This window comes from Narcine bancroftii, chromosome 5 (assembly GCF_036971445.1).
Source record: "Narcine bancroftii isolate sNarBan1 chromosome 5, sNarBan1.hap1, whole genome shotgun sequence".
In the NCBI taxonomy this organism is placed as follows: Eukaryota; Metazoa; Chordata; class Chondrichthyes; order Torpediniformes; family Narcinidae; genus Narcine; species Narcine bancroftii.
In genome coordinates, this window is record NC_091473.1 from 59793497 (window position 1) to 59817267 (window position 23771).

At 46.0% G+C, this 23771-nt stretch overlaps 1 protein-coding gene across 3 annotated transcripts; it reads left to right on the forward strand.

Moving 5' to 3' along the window:
* The first annotated feature begins 531 nt into the window (after positions 1-531).
* Positions 532-23771, forward strand: LOC138762692 (zinc transporter ZIP10-like). Of its 3 annotated transcripts, XM_069936286.1 has the most exons (11): positions 532-610; positions 5292-5653; positions 8069-8237; positions 10243-10420; positions 12079-12248; positions 14380-14517; positions 15749-15839; positions 18739-19023; positions 20111-20191; positions 22678-22868; positions 23391-23771. In XM_069936286.1, exons 2-11 carry the CDS (start codon positions 5307-5309, stop codon positions 23532-23534), a joined length of 1794 nt encoding a protein of 597 aa, XP_069792387.1. In that variant the 5' UTR covers positions 532-610; positions 5292-5306; the 3' UTR covers positions 23535-23771. The 3 variants fall into 3 exon arrangements, with proteins under 3 accessions (XP_069792387.1, XP_069792389.1, XP_069792388.1); XM_069936288.1 differs by lacking the exon at positions 22678-22868 and having other exon boundaries at positions 23391-23478; XM_069936287.1 differs by lacking the exons at positions 22678-22868; positions 23391-23771 and adding an exon at positions 21607-22182.

The following is a 23771-nucleotide window of genomic DNA, read 5'->3' on the forward strand; positions in this document are numbered from 1 at the left end:
GATTTGTCCTTCCAAAGTGCAATATCTCACACTTGTCTGCATTAAATTCCATCAGCCATTTTGCAGAAAAATTTTTCAGCTGGTCCAGATTCCTATGCAAGCTTTGAAAGTCTTCCTCGCTGTCCACTCCTCCTCTAATCTTGCAGATCCAATTTATGACATTATCATCCAGATCTTTGATATAGCTGACAATCAACAGTTAACCCAGCATCGATCCTTAAGGCACACCACTAGCCACAGGCCTCCAGTCAGAGAGGCAATCATCCACCACTGCTCTCTGGCTTCTCCTTTAAAGACAATGTTGAATCAAATTTATTACCTCGCCAAGAACACCGAATGATTGAACTTTCCTGACTCACTTCCTGTCTGTCTGGTTCCTCCAGTGGTCTCTATATTGTCTCTGTCTGGCTCCACCCTGTGCATGCTCTGTTGTTCCATCTTTCCCTCACTCCTCCCCCAACGTCTGCAGAGATTCAGTCGACCTTCGACCACCTACTTCGCATGTTGTGTTAAGGTGCAAAGTGCAGGGTTGCTTCTCTGCCTGGGCTGGGAGATCAGCACTGTTCTCCACGCAGCTGTGAATTGGCCTCGAAGGAGACGACTAACCAAGGTAGGACATACACTTTAAATGGAAGGGCACTGAGAACAGTGGAAGAACAGAGGGAGCCTGGAACACTGGGGCATAATTCCTGAAAGTGCCGTTACAGATTGATAGGGTCATAAAGAGAGAGTTTGGCACTTTGGCCCTAGTAAATCAAAGTGTTGAGTACAGGAGCTGGGGATATTATGGTGAAGCTGTACAAGACATTGGTGAAGCAAATTTGGAGCATTTGCGTGCTATTTTGGTCACCTAACTGCAGGAAGAATATCGATAAGATTGTAAAAGCACAGAGAAGTTTTAATGGGACGTTACCGTGGCTTAAGGAACCGAGTTACAGGGAAAGGTTAAACAAGCTTGGACTTTATTCCTTGGAATGTTAGAGAATGAGGAGATTTGTTGAATGTGTAAAGGGCTGTAAAGAGCTTTTGACAGGTAGGCCTTCATGAATCCAAGTATTGAGTACTGGAATTGGGATGCTATGGTGAAGTTGTGTAAGTATAGGTTAATAGTGTTGTTAAGAAGGCATGTGGTGTGTTGGGTAATACACAAAAATGCTGGATAAACTCAGCAGGTCACACAGCATCGATTAAAAAAGTAAAGCGTGACCAACATTTCAGGGTTGAGCACTTTGTGAAGCAATGAGCAAAAAGCAGGCAGTATGAAAAGATGGAGGGGGAAGAGAGGAGAGGAGGGAGGAAGGGGCAAGAAGAGAGGACGACAGGCCAACAGGTAAGAGTTGGAAAGAGGTGGGAGGGTGGAAGAGAAAAAGGCTGAGAAATGATAAAGGAGGGGATAGCTCTGAATGGAGATGGAAGTGGAGGAAAGAAGACAGAGGGATAAGGAATAAGGAGACTTGGGGAGGGGTTTAACAGAAATTGGAGGTCAACATTAATGCTCTCTGGTTGGAGAGTGCCCAGATGGAATATTGGATGTCGTTCCTCCAATTTACAGATAGCCTCGATGAGGCTATAGATAGACATGTCTGTGTAGCAATGGTGTGTGGAATTAAAATGTGTTGGCCTTCAATAATCATGGGATCAAGTTCAAAAGCTAGATAGACCCCAATTGTAATGGTGTGCTCGGTTCTGGTCACCTAACCAGAATAAGGATGTGGATGCTGTAGTCTAGATTGGAGACTATGTCTTATGGGGATAAGTTGAGTGAAACTGGTCTTTTCTTTTTGGAGCAACAGAGGATTTGAGGTTATCTTTTAGAGATATATTAGATGATGAGAGATATTGATAATATGGATAGCTGGAGGATTTTTCCCAGGTATGAAATCTGAAATAACACTAGGGGGCAGAGTTTTATGTAAAATACATAAAAGTACAGAGTGGTGGGTGCATGGAATGTACTGCCAGAAATGGTGGTGTAGGCAGGTACAATAGGATCTACTGATGGACTATTAGATAGGTACATGGAACAGAGAAAATTGGAGGGTGATGCAGTTGGGAAATTCCAGGCAGTGTTGGGGTAGTTTATGAGATCAAGATAATACTGTGTGCTGAAGGGCCTGTACTGTGATGTAAGTTCCTATATTTGATGTGTTCTATGAGTGAAGCCAAATTTGGAGCATTGCATGGAAATTTGGTCACCTAACTACAAGAATATTAAGAGTGAAAGAGTGTGGGGAAGGTTTTCAAGGATCTTTTTGGGACTTGAGGAACTAAATTACAAGGAAAGGTTAAACAGGTCAGGACTTTATTCCCTGGAGTGTCGGTTGAATGAGAGGGGAGATTTATGGAGGTGTACGGGGTCATTAAGAGAGTATTTGACACATTGGCCTTAATAAATCAAAGTATTGAGTACAGGCATTTGAAATTATGGTGCAATTGTATAAGAGACTGGTGAGTCTGAATTTGGAGCATTGTGTTCATTTCTAGTCGCCACACTACAGGAAGGATGTAGATACTTTGGAGATGCTGAGGGAGAGATTTAGCAGGGTGTTGCCTGGATCGGAGAAAATGTCTCATGAATCAACCATTATCAAATTAAGCTTTTCTCTTTGGAGAGATGAAAGATGAGAGGTGACTTGATGGAGGTATATGAGATTGTGAGGGGGTTAGAAAGGATGGACAGCCAGCACCTTTGTTCCTGGGAGGACAATAGCAAATACCAGAGGACATCTATTTAAGGTGACAGTAGGAAAGTTTCGGAGAGACGTTAGAGGTAAGTTGTTTTATACAGAGAGTGGTGGGTGTCTAGAGTCCATTGCCAGGGGTAATAGAGGATGCTGGTACAATAGAGACATTCAGAAAGTTCTTAGATAGGCATATGGATGTAGAAATAGAGAGTGCAGCATCCAGGGAACCAGCAGCAGTGAAGGGCACTGCAAATGGAGAGGACATTCCCTGTTGAGAAGGAGAAGTAGAAGAGAAAACCCTACATGATGGTGACCATGGTAGAGGTCCAGCGAGGAGCTCAGCAGTTGAAGGGCCCACACAGACTGCAGGGTGCTAAAAAATGGCTCATCGGAACCACGTATCAGAGCTGGGATTCGAGAAGACACTAAGGACAAGAAGGGGTCCCAAAGGGCTTTGGGCACTGGAGGCTTCCTGATCATTTTAGAGGTTTGGATCTGGAGCTTGGGTTGCTAACAGGTTGAACATGAGTCTGTGCAGGTGCTGAAGCTGCAGGTGCCCTGGGGTGAATCCAAGGACACTCAGTGTCTCTGAAGGGACTCTCGTTTGCTTCTCTTTCATTCTTACTGGAAGGGGTGCTAGGTAACACACAATGGTGACTCTGTCTGCTTTATAGCAGGGTGAAGGCAATTTTGTGTAATATTACATATTCTGCACTATTGCATGACAATAAATAAATCTTCAATCTTGAATCTTATTGGTGAGGTAACGGATGAGACTGTTGTGTAGGTGATTTACAAAAGTTGGCACAACATCATGGGTTGAAGGGCCTATAGAGTGCTGGAATGTTCTATGTTCTAACTAAGGCATTCTGTAGCCTCTCTGGCTGGGTATGCCTCTGGGCTCGGAGCTGGGTCCATTGGTGTTTGTCATCTATTATGATTTTTAGACTGCAATGTCTGGAAAATCGCAGACAAAAAATAACATAATTACTGCCCATGTGGTCATTCACAATGGGCGCCTTTTTGACTGCAAGTACCTGAGTGCAACAGTTCCCAGTGGTTGGACGTGCAGTAGAGTGGATGTCCGTCAACAAATTTTTCCAATATGATTTACTCTGAAGGCTTCCTCCAAAAAGTTGTGGCGTCCTGCAGGATCAAATATGGTGCAGGAATTGACTCAAAATTCCTGCACATTCCTTTTTAGACTGTCCATATAGCAGAAAAATTAATTGATTGTGCCGTTACACGCCTGCAGTCTAAAAACCATATATATCAACCATCTGGATGATAAGGTGGTAAACTGGATCAACAAGTTTGCAGATCACACTTAGATAGGGGGTATTATGGACAGGAAAGAAGGTTCTCAAAGCTTGCAGTGGGATCTGGACAAGCTGGGAAAATGGACTGCAAAACGACAAGAGGAATGTATTGGGGACGAACTCTTCTTCATACTTTTTCTAATAAGATTTTTTAAAACTCCAGATGCTTGGGACTAGTGCAGAGCACAAAAGTGCAGGAGAAACTCAGCAGGTCAAGCAGCATCCATAGAAATAAGAGGCACTTGACGTTTAGGATTTGAGCCCTTCCTTTAGAATGTGGAAAATCAGGCATTTGACAGAATAAAAAGGTGGGGGAAGGGGGGGAGGATAAGCAGGAGAAATGGGGACAGATGCAGAGGCTGACAGTGGACATAGAAAGAAGCTTAGAAGTGATAGGGGCAGAGTGTCAGGGGCTAAGAAGGATATCCCTTGTGTTATGAAGCAAAGTCGACAGACCTGGGGCTTTGAAGGATTGTAAGGGTCTTAAATAGTTTGGACAGCCAGCACGATTTTTTCCCAGGGTGACAATAGCAAACACTAGAGGATATCTGTTTAGGATGAGTGTAGGAAAGTTTAGGGAAGACATCAGAGGTAAGTGTTTTTACACAGAAAGTGGTGGGTGCCTGGAATGCATTGCTGTCCATGGTAGTCGAGGCTCGTACAATAGGGACATTCAAAAGGCTCTGATGCACAGGGATGTAAGGAAAGTAGAGTGTTATAGATTTGAGGAAGGGAATGTTAGATTGTGGTTGAGTCAGTTTATATAAATCGGCACAACATCATGAGCTGAAGGACCTGCACTGTGCTGGAAAGTTCTATGTTCTAAATTGTGAGGGGTGCAGAAGAGATACACGCGAATGTTGCAGGTACTGTACAGACTAGATGGGCAGGAGGATCTTTCTGTACTGCATATTCTGTTTAATGGTCTATGTACAGACTAGAGGGGCTAGAAGGTCCTTTCCCTCCTGTTTCTTTTCAATGGTTTTGAGCACAGACTTGACGAGCCAAAAGACCTGTCTCTCTTGGGTGCTTCTGAATACAGAATCAATGGGTCGAAGGGCTTTTTTATTTTGGTAGTTTGATGTACAGAATCAATAGACCAAAGGGCTTGTCACCCTCCAGTGATCTTCTTCCCCTTTGCTCTTGGCTTTACTCTCTCTTCTTGCCTTGGATCCCATAGGGCCAGTTGGCTGAGATGGGCCGAATGGCCTGCCTCCCTTCAGTGGTTCTGTGATCTTCTGCCCCATTGCTCTCAGTTTCACTCTCTCTCCTCATCTCATTCCCATAGGAACTGCAGGCTAAGATGAGGACCATCTGGGGTTGCTCCTTTGCCGGGATACTGGGCCTATGCATGGTCAGTCTGGGCCCAGCCCTGGCAACTGAATCCAGTCACCTGCCCAAGCCCAGGAGAGGGGATGCTGGGTCCAGTGCCTCCAGGGAACACCGCTACTACCTACGGCAGTTGCTCCGCAGCTACGTGGAGAATGGCAAGCTCTCATTCCAAGGCCTGGCACGGCTGCTGCAGAGCCTGGGCCTGGGGCAGGTGCAGAAGGCAAGTTGGGATCACCAAGAGCACCAGAAACCAGTCCACCACCTTTCTCACCCAGATGAGCCAGACAAATGGCGTGGACGCCGTGGGGCCCCCAGCAGGTGAGTGAGTCTCCAGGTGGCATCTGAAGCAAGGGTCAGGGCTCAGGCACAGGATCTTCAGCCCATCAAGTTGACCCATCCCAGAACCCCATATCATCTCTAGACACCTCCTCTCCATTGACAGACCCCTTCCCTCCATCCCTCCCAGTCCCAAATCCTCCCCCTCAGTGTCTCTGCAGACAGAACCTTCCCACTTCCAGACTACACTCCCCATTCCTGAACATCCCTGTTTCATCCTTGGACCAGCCCTCCCCATCCCTAGGCTCCCTGTCTCATTCCCAGACAATCATTCCCATTCCAGACTCATCCCTGGATCCCCCCTCCCCATCCTGGAACACCCTCTCCCAACCTCATACCCCCTACTTCCATCCCCAGATTCCTCTTTCCATTCCCAGACATCCCACTCCTATCACTGGAACCCCATTCCCAAACCTGGATCTAGCCTCCCCATCCTCAGACACTGTCTCCCATCCCTGGATCCCCCATCTCCATCCCTGGATCCCCCATCTCCATCCCTGGAACCCATTCTCCATCCACAGCCTTCCCATCCTGAACTAGTTCAATCTTCTCTGACACATCCCAATTAAATCCATATCCACCATCTCAGCTTGTTCCACCTTTTCACCACCCTCCATGTGAAGTTGTTCCCTTAATGCTCCTCTTCACCCTTTAACCATGTGCTCTCATTCTTGTCTCATCCAACCTCAGTGGGAACAGCCTGTTTGCATTTCCCCTACATCATCATTCTGGATACTGCTATTAAATCTTCCCTCATTCTCCAAAGGTACAGGGAATTAAGTCCTAACCTGTTCAACTTCTCCCGATAGCTGAGACCCCAAGTCCTGGCAACATGCTTGTTAGTCTTCTCTGTACTCTCTCCAGTTTGGCAACATATTTAGTGCAGCACAGTGAACACAATTCTCCTAATGGGATCTTACCAACATCTCAAACAACTGCTCTGTGACTTTCCAACTTCTAGACTCAGTGCTCTGACAAATGAAGGCCAACATGACAAAGCATTTGTGAAAACTCTATCTACCAGTGAAGCAACTTTCAAAGTACCCATGTACCATATACCTGCACTCCTGGATCCCTCTGCTCTGCTACACTCCCCAGATCCTGGCCATTCACTGTGTTGGTCCTACCCATGTTAGACTTCCCAAAATGCAACACTAACTGTAAAACTGCACACAATATTCCAAATTTGGCCTTTTTGCAGCACCTAATAGCCTGAATACACCTGCGATTGTCTGACCTCAGAAGCTAAGAAGCTCAGGCCTGGTCAGTACTTGGAGGGGAGACCACCTCAGAACACCAGATGCTGTAGGTTTCTGTGAGGGCGCTGGATAAAGTGGCAATTGTGTCTGCCTTACGATAGACAAAAGTTAAAGAATTTCATGTATATTTCATTTTAAATATAGTATGAAACCTTTTACCTTTACCTTTACCTGTTGGCTTAAACAACTTTGATCTGACCTCCCAATTCCTGTATTCAATATTTTGATTTACAAACCCAATGTGCTGAAAGCTCTCTTGACAATCCTAACCACCTGTGATGCCACTTTCAAGAAATCATGTACCTACATTCCCAGAGCCCTCTGTTCTGCCACATTCTGCAGTTTCCTACCCTTTATCGTGTGAGTCCCACCTGGTCCATTCTCTTGAAGTGCAACATTTAATTCTTGTCATTCTTAATCCAGGACCTCTTGTTCATGTCTCATCCGACCTCAATGCTTGCAAGGCAGGAATAGAGATACATAATTCCCTGAAAGTGATGTCACAGATAGAGTTGTAAAAATAACTTTTGGCACATTGGCCCTTGTAAATCAAAGTATTGAGTCCACGAGTCGGGATGATATGGTGAATTTGTACAAGCCATTAGTGAGGCCACATTTGTAGCAGTTCTACAGTTTTGATCACCTAACTACAGGAAGAATATCAATGAGTTTGAAAGTACGCCAAGAAGATTTACAAGGATGAATTGTAGGGAAAGGTCAAGCGCGTTTGGACTCTATTTGGTGGCTCAATTAGCACAGCACCAGTGACTCAGGTTCGAACCTGGCACTGTCTGCAAAGAGTTTATCCATTCTCCCCCTTTTGGTATGGGTTTCCTCTGCATACTCCAGCTTCTTCCCACATTCCAGACATATGGGTTAGTATGTTAATTGATCATGTAGGTGTATTTGAGCTCGTGGACTGGAAGGGCCAATTACCTTTTGTATCTCTAAACTTTAAAAACATCGAATTATTCCCAGGAGATTCAAAGATTAAGGAGAGATATGATGGAGGTGCATAAATTTATGAGGGGCTACAAAGAGGGTGAATGTATCAGGCATTTCCCCCTGAGGTTGTGCAAGACCAGGGTGAGAGGGCAAGGGTTGGGATGTTGAAAGGGAGGCCCCCTCTTGCCTGCAGGTTCGTCCAGGGAGCAAAAAGAACTGAGAGGAACCCGGGCGGACACAAGCGTGGAGAGCAACCACAATGGAGAAGGTCAGAGGTGCACGGTGAAGACCGCCCAAGAGATCTGGGAGTGGCCAAAGCCAAAAGTGTCGACCACCTGGAGTATAGCCACTTCCATGGAAATGTGAGTCTTGACCTTACAACTTCTTGCTCCCAACCTCTGACTTCTATGTCCATATCCATAGATCCCTCAAAGCAGATGGAGATCAATCCCAATATGTGTGAAAAGATAAACTTTGGAAAATTGAACCTGAAGGAGAAGAACATGGTATGGAGGAAAAGACAGATCTTGGGGTTCAGGTCCATCGATCCCTCAAAGTTGTCATGCAAGTTGATAGGGTAGTTAAGAAGGTGTATGGTATGCTGGCCTTCATTCGTTGGGGGACTGAGTTTAAGAGCCTCGAGGTTATGTTGAAGCTCTATAAAACTGGTTAGTCCACACATGGAGTATTCCGTTCAGTTCTAGTTGCCTCACTACAGAAAGGATGGAGATGCTTTGGAGAGGAGATTTACCAGTATGTCACCTTGATTTGAGAGTATGTCCTGTGAAGGAAGGGCAATTTTCTGGAGTGATGATGGATGAGAGGTGACTTAATAGAGGTGTATAAGATTATGAGGGGTTTGATAGGGTGGACAGACAGTGCCTTTTTCCTGGTATGACAATAGCAAATACGAGAGAACACCTGTTTAAGGTGAGTGGAGGAAGGTTCAGGTGAGATATCAGAGGTAGGTTTTTTTTTACAGGGAGTGGTGGGTGCCTGGAATGCATTGTTCAGGGTGGTGGTGAATGCAGTTACATGAGGGACATTTAACAGTCTCTTGGATAGGCGCATGCACGTAAGAAAAATCAAGGGTTATGGGTGTAAGGTTGGCAAGGTTTAGATTGTTGTGGAGTACATTTACAGAGGTCAGCACAATATTGTGGGCTGAAATGCCTGTACTGTACTGTAATATTCCTTGTTCTCCCTTCATGCAATGAAGCCACAGAGATAGGAGCAGGATGAATCAGTCAGCACAGAGCTGATGGGCTGAAGAGCTTGTTTCTATCTTGGTGATCTCTGGTTCCATGTGGGAAAAACACTAAATGCTAATCTCAGGTCAAAGAAAAGAGAGAGTTGACAAGGATACTGCTGGGTTTTGAGGAGCTGAGTTGTTGGGACAGGTTGAGTTGGTTTGGGACTCAATTCCCTGGGAACACAGAGCAGATTTGTTGGAGGTGTACAGGGTTGTAAAGAGAGCTTTTGCCAAGTTAGGTTGTGTAAATCAAAGCATTAAGTACAGGAGTCAGGAGTTAATATGGCGTTGTACAAGACATCGGTGAGGCCAAATTTGGAACATTATGAGCAGTTTTGGTCACTTAACTGCAGGAAGGATATCAATGAGATTGAACACATATTAAGAAGATTTACAAGTCTGTTGCCAGGACTTGGGGAGTTGAGCCACAGGGAAGTTTAAAGACTTTTTTCTCTGGAATGTTGGAGAAGGAAGGGAGATATTTTCAGAGGTATCCAAAATTATAAGGAGTATAGATAGAGTAAAAGCAAATTGGCTTTTCCCACTGATGTTGGGTGAGACAAGAACTTCAGGACACGGGTTAAGGGTGAAAAGAAAAATGTTTAAAGGGCACATTGGGAGGAATTTCTTCATGCAGAAAGTGCAGAAAGAGCTTCCAAATGGATGTTGGGTCGATTATGGAAAGGTACATGGATGGCCTATGATCCAGCTGCAGGTCAATCAGGCTAGAACTATAGAACACTACATGAGGAAAAGAGGCCCTTCAGCCCATCTAGTCTGTTTCAAAAATTATTAGAATCATAGAACATTATAACACAGATGCAGGCCCCTTTGGCCTTCTGGTCTGTGCCAAACCTTTTATTTTGCTTTGTCCCTTTGACCTGTACCTGGATCATAGCCCTCCATGCCCCTCCCATTTGACCAGGCAGAATAATAGTTGGCCACAGACTAGATAGCCCAAATGTCTTGTTTCTGTGTTGTGGTGTTTTCCATTTCTGAGGATCTGTGGATAGAACAGGTTTGAAGGGTCAGGGGCCATACACAGTCAGGTGAGAATGGGGTGGCTGGGAGATTGCTTCTGTGTCTCTGACAGGGGATATTTTTCTTTGTGACAGTGTCTGAATGTCAGCCAGCTCCTGAGGAACTTTGGGATGGGGAACCTGCAGGTGATCAGCCACAGACAGTTCAGCTGCATCTGTCCTGCTCTGCTGTACCAGATCGAGACCCGAGTCTGTGTCTCCCAGCCTCATGAGGAGGAGGAGGAGATGGGGAGCCAGCGTCTCTCCGTGACTGGTGAGTCCATCCATACATGGGGTTCATCCATTGCAAGGCAGACAATGGGGAAAAAGCGAGAGAGGAGAGGGGCGGAGGGGAGATGGGAATGAAGAAAAGAGGAGTAGAGTGGGGTGGAATAGAGGGGGATGGGGTGTGGGGAGAGTGGGCAAGGGGTAGTAGGGGTGAGTGAAGAAGTGATGGAGAGAAAGTGTGGGGGGTTGGGGTGCGGTGGAGAGAGGTGGGGATGAGAGGGGAACAGGCAAGAGGGAATGAGGGTGGAGGAGATGGGGAGAAGGTAGAGGGAAGAGTGGATGGAGAAGGGGAGAGTGGGGCAGGAGAGGCAGTAGAGGGGAAAGGGAAAAGTGGAAGGAGACCACTGTCTTTTGGAAACAGGTGAGTTCCTCTGCCATGAGGTTCGTCCCTCACGTGACTCTCTGGGGGGAGAGTGAAGAGGATGAGGGGAAGGCGATAAAGTTGTGGGAAATGCAACGGGGTGAGGCAGAAAGTACACAAACACTAAAGTTAAGGGCAATGCACATACCTGCAGGAGAAACTCAGCAAGTCACACAGCACCCATGGGAAATAAAAGATAACCAATGTTTCAGGCCTGGACCAATGAGTGAAAAACAGATTGATGCTAGATGGTGGAGGGAGGAAAGGAGAAAGGAAGGGGAGCAAGCTCCTCTCTGGAGCCAACTATTTCAATTCAACACACCATTGCCAACCCGACATGTCTATTTACAGCGTCATGCACTGCCAAACCAAAGCCACACACATCTAATATTTCATTGGTACACTCTCCAACCAGATGGTATGAAGATCATCTTCACCATTTTCTGCGAAACCCCTCCCTAGTCTCTCCCTCTTCCCCGCTCCCTCAATCTCCATTCCTCCAGCTCCTCCTTCTCTTCCTTCCCCGATCAGAGAGCCACCCTTGTAAGCCCTCTGCCCTCTCCCCATCCCTGTCGCCTCTTACTCATCAGCCTGTGCTCCTCCTCCTGCCCTTCGCTCCTTCCTCTTGGCAAAGAGGTGTGAAATTGAAATGGATGACCCCTGTTGTATCAGAAATATATAAGATTATGAGGGGGTTAGATAGGGAGGACAGACAGCAACTTTTTTCCTGGAATATCAATAGCAAATACCAGAAGACATCTGTTTAAGGTGAATGGAGAAAACTTTAATGGGGAATATCAGACGTAAGGTTTTTACATGGAGAGGGCATATATTGGAATATATTGCTGGATGTGTTGCTAGTGGATGATACAATAGGATCATTCAGAAGATTCTTAGATAGAAACATGGATTTGAGAAAAGTAAAGGGTTGTAGGTGTGAAGTAAGAAAGAGTTTAATTGTTATGGAATGGTTTTACATGGGCTAGCATAAAACCATGGGCCAAAGGGCCTGTTCTATGCTGTACTCTTCTATTAATCAGTTGTGGAGTAGGTTTACAAGGGTTAACACAATATCGTGGGTCAAAGGGCCTGCGCTGTGTCGTACTCTTTTGTTCAAAGATTTGAAGGGCCAGTGCTGTGCTGCTCCAAGTACAGATGATGGGCTGAAGTGCCTGTCCTACTCCTCATACAGCGCGGACAATGCCACGAACCAATCAGTTAACCAGACCAGGAGAATTCATCTTCACTCCCAGGAAGTCAGCACAGTCTATCTTTCCTCGCAGTGTGGCTCTGGGGAGTTCTGGCCATCGCTCTGATCAGCCTCTCCTCCCTGCTGTCCATCGCGGCATTCCCTCTTCTGGGACTCTCCTGCCCGGGACACCTTCGCACCTTCCTGGTGGCACTGGCTGTGGGCACTCTCTCCGCAGATGCCCTCCTTCATCTCATGCCTCATGTGAGTAACGTCTGTCATCTGCCTCGCATGGCCAAGAGACTGATTGATTGGCCCATCAACACCTATGCTGGACAGTCCCCACCCACCTGTGTCCTACTTGTATGCATTTGCACCCTGTCCTCCCAAACATATCCCTTCTGTTGATCAGTCTAAATGTCCATCCCCGTCGGCATTCTACCTGTTTGCATTTGGCCCATGTCCCTCTAAAAACATCATATCCACAGACACAATAGAACCATAGAACACTATAGCACAGAAACAGGCTTTTCGGCATATCTAATAAGAACCCAACTATTAGTCAGTATAGTTCCATTGACCTGCATCCGAACCATGTCCCTCCATACCCCTCATATTCATGTACCTATCCTAAATTTTTAAAAAAATATCAAAATTGAGTCTGCATGTACTTGCTGGCAGCTCGTTCCACACTCTCACCACTCTCTGTGTGAAGACGTTCCCCCTTGTGTTCTCTTTAAGCAACTCCCCTTTCACCCTTAACCCATGTCCTTTAGTTCAGAATCAGAATAAAGATTTATTGTTATGAGCAAGTCATAAAATCTGATGTTTGCAGCAGCATCAAAATACAATCATACATATTATATCCAATCTTACAACATTACTATATAAAATAAAATGAAATAATAATAAAAATAGTGCATGAAAAATAAGGCCATGTCTTTGCTTCATTGATCATTCAGGAATCTGATGGTAGTGGGGAAGAAGCTGTCCTTATACCATTGAGTGCTCATCTTTAGGCTCCTATACCTTTTTCCCAATGGTAGCAGAGTGAAGAGGGCATGGCCTGGGTGGTGGGGGTCTTTGAGGATAGAGGCTGCTTTTTTAAGTCACTGCCTCATGTTGATTTCCTCGATGGAGTGAAGTCTGGTGCCTATGATGTCGCAGGCCGAGTTAACAACCCTTTGGAGTTCTTGTTTCTCCTAACTTCACTGGGAAAAGCTTGCTTGAATTTATTCTCTCTATACCATTCATAATTCTGTATTTCTTCATAATTTTGCATGCCTACATCAAATCCCCCCTCATTCTTTGACACTCCAGGCAATAAAGTCCCAACTGATTTAATCTTTCCCTAATACTCTGTTCCTCAAGTCATGGCAACATCCTTATAAATCCTCTCTGCATCCTTTGAATTTTATTGATATCTTTACTGCAGTTGATCAAAACAGTACACAATGCTCCAAATTTGGCCTCAACAATGCCTTCTGCAACTTCAAAATGAAGTCCCCCTCCTGCACCCAATAATTTTTGATTTACTAAGGCCAATCTGTTAAAACCTCTCTTTGCTATCACAGAGTCACACAGAATGATGAAAGGCCCTTACAACCAACCTGACGATGCCAACCAAAACATCTCACTCACTCTTGGTAAAAGACTGTTCGTTCGCCCAATCTATTGTACAATCTGCATGGCTGCCCTCCTAGGAATGAAGCCCCAGCCTGCTTGTCCTCCACCCAGACCTCAGTTTCTGAGTCCTGGTAATATCCTCATCAATCTTCTCTGCACTCAATTATATCTTTCCTGAAGCACAGTGACCAAAAGGAACACTATATTCTTCTTCTTCTCTCTTTTTCCTTCTTCCTCTCCCCTTCTCTCACTTTCTCCCTTCTCCCTCTCCAATTTCTCTACCACCCTTCTCTCTCCCCCCCTCCCTCCTCCCTCTCTTTCCTTCCCTTCTCCCTGCCTCCCACACCCCTCCTTCCTCTCCCTCTTTCATCCCCTCCATCTCACCCTCCAGCCTCTCTCTTCCTCTCCAAATGGATCATCACCAATGTCTTATAGAACTGCAAAATGACCTTCCCATTATCACCCAAAAAAGGCCAGAGAGAGTGCAGGGAGATTAACCAGGGTGTTGCCAGGACTCAGGGATGTGATGGGGGAGTGTAGGACTTTCAGATGGAATCATGGGCCTCCAGAAAAGGCAGGAGAATGGGGATCATAATTCAGTCACAATGGAATGGCAGGGCAAAGTGCTTAGTTTCCCTCTGATGCCAAACAGAGAGGAGTTGAGCAGGCTGGGATTTTATCCCTTGGAGCAAAGGACCCCAAGGGGTCAGCAACATATTGTGGGCTGAAGAGCCTGTGCTGTCACATGTTTTGTGTTTTGTTTGTCCAGGCTCATGAGGACCAAGGGCAGGTTGCAGAGCAGGCCGACAGGGACTCTGTGTGGAAAGGCCTCGCTGCCTTGGGTGGCATCTACATGTTCTTCCTCATCGAGAACTTCCTGGAGATGTGCAGAGGAGGCAGGAAAGGGGTGAGTGGGATAACGAGCAGCAAAGGGCAGACCCCTTCATTAGTCAGAAAGGCATGTACACTTCCTGCAGAGGTTGAGGGGGGCAAGTCCACCGGCCCGCTTCTGGACCACATTTTACAGGAGTACGTGAGAGGATCCTATCCATCTCCATCATTGCAGTAGCTTCAAAGCATCAGACCGTAAGTCAGTACTGAAGATCATTAAAATAGCAGAGAAAATCTCCCTTTCCTCTATTGATGACATTCACAGGGATCATTTCTTAAATAAGACCCAAATAATCATTGAAGACCCTTTCCACTCATCATATTTTTGACCCACTACAATCAGGGAGGGGATACAGGAGCATCAAAATCAGAACTGCCAGGCTGTGAAATAGGTTCTTCCTGCTATCTTTTCCTTTATTCAATGATTACATTAATACACTAGTCTCGGAGAAACATGCACATGAGTTACAGGTTCCAATTATAACACGGTTATCACTATCCAGAACACACTTGAGCCCTTGTGGTGCCCATTGGTCCCTGAAATCTAGTGGACACAGCATACTTCTCCAGGGACACACAGCCATGGACATAACCCTGGAAGATTGGCAGGCAGTCAGCTTGGCCTGAACCTTCAATTTTTCCATAGGCAGTGAGATTGATGAACAGTATCCTGTGGCAGAATCACATTCAACCTTATTATCATCTGACTGCACAGCATTTCTCCAGACTACAGTGCACACACATACACTCAATACACACATGCACAAACAATACATAGTACATACCTGAACCTCCACCAATATTCCTCATAATTTTGTACACCTCTGTCAAGCCCCCCACCCCCCAATTCTCCTAAGCTCCAGGGAATAAAGTCTGAACCTACTCAATTTTTCCATGAAATTCACCTTTGTGAGCCCTGGAAAAATCTTCTCTTGCACTCTTACAATCTCATTGATTTGCTCTTGTAGGTAGAAGACCAAAATAACACACAATATTCTAAATTTGGCCTCACTAAAGTCTTTTCCAATTCCTGACATGTCCCAGCACTCTCTCAATTTCATTGATATCCTTCCTGTAGAGAGGAAAGATAGATTCGAAATTGGACCAGCGACCAGGCCGTTTGACCCATTGAGTCCATGCCAAACTGTTATTCTGCCAGGTCCCATTGACCTGCACCAAAACCCTCCATAATGTACCTATCCAAATTTTTCTTGCTTTGATAACAGTGTCAGCCTTATATTCCCCAGAAAACAGGCAAGAGGAAGCAGAGAAAGCAGTCGAACCTCTGGATAGATGATAAAGGCAGCACTGACCTCAGCAGTTCAAGGCCTGCCCAAGGTAAGAACCATAGGACATTACAGCACAGAAACAGGCCTCTTTGGCCCTTCTAGTATGTGTCAAACTTTATTTTTGCCTAGTCCCACTGTCTTGCACCCAGCTCATAATCCTCCATACCTATCCTATCCATGTACTTGTCCAAATCCCTCTTAAATGCTAAAATTGAGCCCGCATTCATCACTTTAGCTGGAAGCTCATTCCACACCGCCACCACTCTCTGTGTGAAGAAGTTCCCCCCTAATGTTTCCCTTAAACTTTTTCCCTTTCACTCTTAATCCATGACCTCTGGTTTGTATTTCACCTACCCTCAGAGGAGAAAATCTATCTACATTTATTCTATCCCCCTCATCATTTTAAATACCTCTATTAAATCTCCCCTCATTCTTGTACACTCCAGGAAATAAAGTCCTAACCTGTTTAAAGTTTCCCTGTAACTCAGTTCCTGAAGGCAACTTCCTAGTAAATCTTCTCTGCACGTAAATCTTCCCATACACGTAATCATAGCCAAATGTAAAATACAATAATCAAATTTCAATATCAGGTCCATTATACATGATGGTATAAAATCCCAAACCACCCCCCCCCCCACCAACCCCCTCCCCCTTAAAAAGAATAGAAAAAGAGAAATTAAAAAAAGTAATAAAATAAGAAGAGAAGCCTGGTTGCCAGAGGACACCCCCTCACGACATGGTTCTGACCATTTGTATCTTTTAATACTTCCAAAGAGATTAATGAGGTTTTCAAAGTTTAGGAAAAACATCTATAAATTAATTCCTGCATTTTGTAAATACAGATGCCAAATCATCATATTTATGTCTCAAATTATAAGTAATCATCTCAAGAGGAACACAACTATTTTCTATCTTATTTATTTACTTCCTTCAGTTAGGTGACAAAAACTGCACACAATACTCCAAATATGCCCTCACCAATGTCTTATACAATTTTACCATAACATCCAACTCCTATGCTCAATACTTTGATTTATGAAGGCCAATATGGCAAAAACTCTCTTTACAACCAAATCTACCTGTGATACCACTTTCAGGGTATCTGTGTCTGTATTCCCAGATCTTTCTGTTCTACTGCCCTCCTTAGAGCCCTACCATTCACCATGTATGTCCTTTCTTGGTTTGTCTGTCCAAAATGCAACACCTCATATTTGTCTGCATTAAATTCCATCTTCCATTTTTCAGCCCATTTTTCCAGCTGGCCCAGATCCCTCTGCAAATTTTGAAAACCTTCTTCACTGTCTGCAACTCCTCCACATTTGGTGTTATCTGCAAACTTGCTGATCCAATTTGCTACATTTTCATCTAGATCATTGATATAGATGACAAACAATAATGGTCCCAGCACTGATCCCTAAGGAAGAACAGTGCTTCATCAAACAGAACATCTCAGGACATAATGTTGTGCCGACCTATATAAACCTACTCTACAACAGAATCTAATCCTTCCCTACCTCACACCCATAACCCTCTATTTTCCTTATATCCACCTGCCTATCTATGAGTCTTTTAAATTCCCTATTGTACCAACCTTCAGCACCACCTCTGGCAATGTAGCATGGCACTCACTAAAAAACACTCACTGTGTAAAAAAGAATTCCTGAATTCTCCCCTAAACTTTCCTCTGCTCACCTTAAGTACAGTAGATGTCCTCTGGCATTTGTCACCCTGGGAAAAAGATGCCAGATATCTATTCTGCAGTGTTATATGACTTGATTAAGTCACCTCTCACATCCTTTGTCACTCAAAAAAGAAAACTGCTAGCTCTGTCAACCTTGCTCCATGGGACATGTAATCCAATCTAGGCTTCAGCTGGGGATGGCAGAAACACCACACCCCCTGGATAGAGCTCCCCTGCATACATACACCTTCCTGCATACACCCCTACTCCTGTGCACACACCTGCTCCTGTCCTCAACCACCTCCTGCGCACACCACCCACCCACCTACACACACCCCACTACGTACCGCTGGTGTCACTAAGGAGATGCGGACCGCACCGGGTGACATCATCAGAGGATCTGACCCCAAAATGACTGTCTATAAAATTTTTGGTCATGTTTCAACAGAAATGTATTGATTTTTATAAAAATATCCCTGTAGTTAGTTATAACAACAAAAATATTTTTCGTAAGTCCAGCTTATATGATTCAATATACCTACAAGGCTAAAACTCTATGCTAATTTACTTTGTGAACATTATAATGTGCTCTGGTCAGAGCCCCCACCCCAGTCAGAACCGCAGCCGCCACTCCGGACGTACAAGGAACACACACCTGTTTCTTCTGCACTCAGTACACTCGTACACTCAGTCCATGGTGGAGGGGGTGGGGAAGGGGGGAAACACCAAGAGTTACTGCACTGGGTGATGCTAACACTAGTGATATGAAGACCCCTTGCACATTTATCCACACTTTACTGCACCCACACCCATATACCCTGGACACACACACCTGCATAAACCCCAATGCCACTCGCATGCCCCTGCACACATCCCCTTTTGCACACAAGCACCCCTGCACAAATTTTGACTGTGCCAACAAACCCCCTCCAGTGGATGTTGGATGGGAGAGGGGAGTGAGGAGTGAGGAAGAAATGTGGTGGGGTCGAGAGGATAGGGGAAGAGGGGCAGGAAATGGAGAGGAGGATGGAGAATGGGGGTGGAGGGGATGAGGGAGATAAGGGGGATATGAGAGGACAGAGGAGGGAAGGAGCAGAGGAAGAAGGGATGGAAGGTTGGAAGGGAGGGAGGAAAGGGGAGGGAGGCGAGAGGGAGAAGTAGGATGGAGCAGAGGGGAAGGGGAGTGGCAGGAGGATCTGGGTTGGGGAAGTGGGGGTGACACTGTCCTTGAGGACTGAACCCATCCCAGATGCCTTTGCTCCCACAGACTCTCATGGCTCGGTCGTAGATGAGGAGGAGGAGACCCCTTGTTGGGGGCGTGATGTCGCTGCCAGTCCAGATCTGAGCAGCGACAGATCCCGCCATCTCTCCCACGGGGCACAGAACTCAGAGGAGAGGGAGCTCACATGCGGAGGTCTTGGAAGTGGTGCCGTAGGTCTCGGTGGTGTTGCCCATGGGCCAGAAGATGCAGCAAGGTCTGGGATGGAGAAAATCGCCTGCATGGTAAATGTGGGCGACAGTGTCCATAACTTTACCGATGGTCTCGCTATTGGTGAGTCCTCTCCTTCCTTCTACCTCACCCCCTCCCCTCAATCCTCCCCTCCTCCTCAACCCTCACCCTCCCCTCCCCCTCATTCCTCAACCCCCTTCCTCAACTCCTCTGACATTCCCCTTCCATCCTTGCTCCCCCTCCCCTTCCTCTCCTCCTCCCACCTACCCCTTCCTGACCCTTGTTTGACTCCGCCTCTCTTTCCCTTCCTTTCCTCTTATAACCCTCTCCCCCTCCTACCCCCATCCCCTGCCCCAGGGCTGGCCAAAGGAGTTGCAGGGCCACAGGTTCACAGCCAAGATCAATGGCCATCGTAACTACCCATAATCCCCCACACAGCTAAAATCAGCTCAGGGGAACAAAAATGGGGGCCGTTCCCCGGCGCTGGTACAGCAGTGGGGGGGGTGGAGGGGGTGGGGGAGAGAGAGAGAGAGAGAGAGAGAGAGAGAGAGAGAGAGAGAGAGATACAGCATGCACGAGCTGAGATTCCAAACAATGGCAAGTGTCTGGTCCCGACGATCCCAGATAAAAGGTTAGACTTCTGTATTACCCCAGCGCAGGGCCCCCTTAGGTGTGGGGCCAAATTGGGAGCAATTGGTCCAACTGACTTAAAGCTGGCCCTGCCCAACCCCATTCCTCACACTCTTTCACCTGGTCCTTTTACAACCTCCTCAACAGCCTCGTTGACCTAGTAAGGATCCCTGCTCTCCCACCCCCCCCAACCCAGCCTCCCTGGTGTGGACTGCCACTCTCTCTCCTCTCCTCTCCCTGTCTCTCAGGTACAAAATCCTGCTTCATCTGGACTTTGCTTGTCCTCTCCCCTCCTCACTCCCTCACATCCACCCCTCTACTTGTCCACTCAACTTCCCATCATTTCTATATCCCCTTGCAACCTCCAACTACCATCTATATGATCCACACCAGCTCCAATCTTCCTGGCAGTTTTAAACACATTCCTGACCTCAACAATGGTGACTCAATACTATATTAGCCATTAATGTCTATCATAATAATTAGGGGCAGGTACAAAATTAACAAAGAGCAAAAAAGCGCAAGGTTTTAACCTTTACAAATACCTTCTCCTGGACAGGAGCTGCATTTGCCACAGGAATCTCAGGAGGACTGAGCACCAGCATCGCTGTGTTCTGCCACGAACTTCCTCATGAGCTCGGTGAGTGAACACTCTTGGAGACTGCAACAGCCTGTCCAAAATTCTGACTCACCCAGTCAAGCTTTTGTCTGTCTGTCTGTCTGTCTGTCTGTCTGTCTGTCTGTCTGTCTGTCTGTCTCTCTCTCTCTCTCTCCCCCTCCCTCTCTGCGTTCCATTGTCTCTCTCCTCCATCCTCAACTCTTCACCTTTGATTCTTGATCAAAGAACGTTCCAGCACAGAAATAGGTTTCTCTGCATATATAGCCTGTGCCGATCAATTTACTCTGCCTTGATGATAGCCCTCCATACCTATCTTTAAAATGCCGAAATCTAGCCTGGTATTTCATTCCACAGACTCAACACCCTCTGAATGAAGAAGTTCCCCTGAATATTCCCTTTAAATCTTTCACATTCAACCCATATCCTCTCATTTTTGATTCATCCAACCTCAGTGGAAAATTCCTGCTTGCGTTTACTTTATCTATACGCCTCTTCATTCTGCATGACTCTATCAAAATTCCCCTCATTCACAGATGCTCCAGGGAATTAAGTCCTAATTTATTCAACCTCTCCCGATATCTGAGGCCTCAAGTCAGGCAACATCCTTGTAAGTCTCTCCACACCCTCTCTTGCTTGACACCTTTCCTGTAGCACAGTGACCAAAAGTGTACACAATCATCAAACTCCCAATTTACAGACAATACTTTGATTGATGAAGGCCAACATGCCAAAGCCCTTCTAATCAGCCTATCTACCTAAGGCACCACTTTCAAGGTACTATGTATCTGTACTCCTGTCTCTCTAGTTTACAGTGCTCCCTAGATCCTGACTATTCACTGTGTAGGTCCTACCCATGTAAGATCTTAAATGCAACCCTTACTGTAAAACTGCACACAATGCTCCAAATTTGGCCTCACCATTGTCTTATATAACTTTGACGCAACCTCCTAACTCCTGTACTCAGCACTCTGAGTTACAAAGACCAATGTGCCTAAAGGTCTCTCTACAACCCTATCTACCTGCAGTGCCACTTTCAAGGAATTATGTATCTTCATTCCCAGATCTGTCTGTTCTGCTATCCTTTGCAGTTTCCTATCATTTACCTTGTGAGACCCACCCTGATTTGTCCTCCCAAAGTGCAACAACTCACTCTTGAACCCTTAATCTATATTCTCTAGTTCTTGTCTTACCCAACCTCATCTGTACCCCTCATAATATTACATATCCTTGTCAAATCTCCCCCTCATTCTCTAACACATTCTATGTGTGAAGATGGTCCCCCCAAATGTCCCCCTTAAACTGTTCATCTTTAGTCTTTGTCCTCTTGTTATTGCCTCACCCATCCCAATGAAAAAAGCCGGTTTCCATTCATCCTGTCCATATTTGGTGCAATCCCATTTGGAGAATCGTGTTCAGTTTTGGTCACTGTGTTGCAGGAAAGATATCATCTGGAAAGGATGCAGAGGAAAATTAATGGGGATATTCAACAAAATTTCTGCAGATGCAAACTCAGCGGATCATGTAACATCCATGGGAAGTAAAAAAAAATGAATGTTTTGGTCTTGAAACCTTAAATGTTGGTCACATTTTACTTTCTATAAATGCTACATGACTTTCTGAGTTTCTCCAAAACATTTGTGTATCTGACAAGGATGTTGCCAAGACTCCGGCTCCTGAGCTATAGTGAAAGGTGAAGCAAGCTGGGGCTTTATTCCTTGGAATGCAGGAGGATAAAGGGTGAGCTTGCAAAGGTGTACAAAACCAGGAGAGGGATAGATTGGGTGAACCTTTGCCCGGAGCAGGTAAATTTGTCAGTTTAAGGTGACAGGGTGAGAGATTTAACAGGAACATAGGGGTTAACTTGGTTTACACATAGGATGTTTAATCTACAGAAGTATTGGAGAAACTCAGCAGGTCCCACAGCATTCATAGGGAGGCAAAGATAAATAAACAACCTTTCAGGCCTGATTCCTTTGTCAAGATGTGATCAAATAGCAGACAGACACCTGAATGAAAAGATGGGAGGAGGAGGGATCAAGGGATAAGGGAGGAACACACTCCAACAGCCAGGATGCAGAGGTGAAGATGAATGGGTGGGCAGAAGAGGAAAGCTGAGAATTGATCGAGGGAGGCGATAGTTCTGTGAATGTAGAGAAAGGATTCTTTCCTGTTCCACTTACAGGGAGGGTGGTGGATATGTGGAACAAGCTGCTGGAGGAGGTGGTTGAGGTAGGAACTGTTACAAAGTTTGGACAGGTCTGCAGATAGGATGGTTCAGAGGGACACTAGCCAAACGCAGGCAGGTGTGACTGGGTGGGTGGGACATCTGGACGGATCCATGTATAGGACAGGTTCAGAGAGAAATGGGCCAAATGCAGGCAGGTGGGAGGGGCGTTGGGAGGACATGTTGGTCACGCTGGGGATAGCTGAGTTGAAGGATCTGTTTTAGGTGATGGGGACACAGTGACTCTACAAAGAAGGTTGCATCTGCTGCCTCTGTATTGCAGGAGACTTTGCGGTGTTAATGCAGGCAGGGGTGAGTGTGAGGCAAGCCATCGCATGTAACCTCCTGTCTGCTGCCTTGAGTTTGATGGGCATGGTGATTGGACTCACCGTTGCACAGTATTTGAATGATGTAACACCTTGGGTGTTCACCACCACTGCCGGGATATTCCTCTACGTGGCCCTGGTCGACATGGTGAGTCCGTCCATCCATACTCACATATTTTACCAGACATGGTCGGTACCTGGGGAGTGTTGTAGAACACAGGGATGATGGAGGAACTCATTGCAGTGAGGTGTTTGATTTTATGAGGTCCAAACTGAGCAGGACCCACACAGTGAATGGTGGGAAATGGGGAAGTGTTGTAGAGCAGAGGAATGGTTGATGGAATGCAATGCAGTGAAGTATGGGATTTTTGGAGGTCTATGATGGGTGGGACCCACACAGTGGGGACCAGGGGAATTTTGAAGAGCAGGGGGACTGTTCATCAAACATAATGCAGAGAGGTGTGGGATTGTTGGAGGTTTAATGTGGGTAGAACCCATACAGTGAACAGTGACAACCTGGGGGGTATCGGAGAGCAAAAGTGTGATTGATGTAATTCAGTGCAGTAAAGTGTGTGATTTTGGGAGGTCTGCCAGCCCTGAAGACTTTTGTTGGCTATATGGCAACCATAATTTATAAAATTTGGTTGAAATAATTATGCCTCCCTTACAGCTCCCTGAACTTGTCCGAGTTCGATCAAGCACTGGACAATGGTGTTGTTTCCTGATTGAGAACATGGGCTTCCTGCTGGGTGTTGGAGTCATGCTGTGCATCGCCCTCTTCGAGCACCAACTGGTTATTGACATTAGTTCCTAGATCAAACATTGGCAGGAGGAGTGAATGAGGTACAGGGTCATGCCCAGATGGGCAAGCCAACATCTGGAATGACCTCAGTATCTACCTGCATCTTCCCCTTTTCTCTCTCTCTCCCCTTCACCTGTCCACCTGCCATTCACCCATTCCTCCCTTCCTCTAGCTCTCCATTCCCTTTCCTTCCAATTCTCACCCCTCAGCACCATCTCAACCCCAACCCTAACCCCCATCACCTGCCAG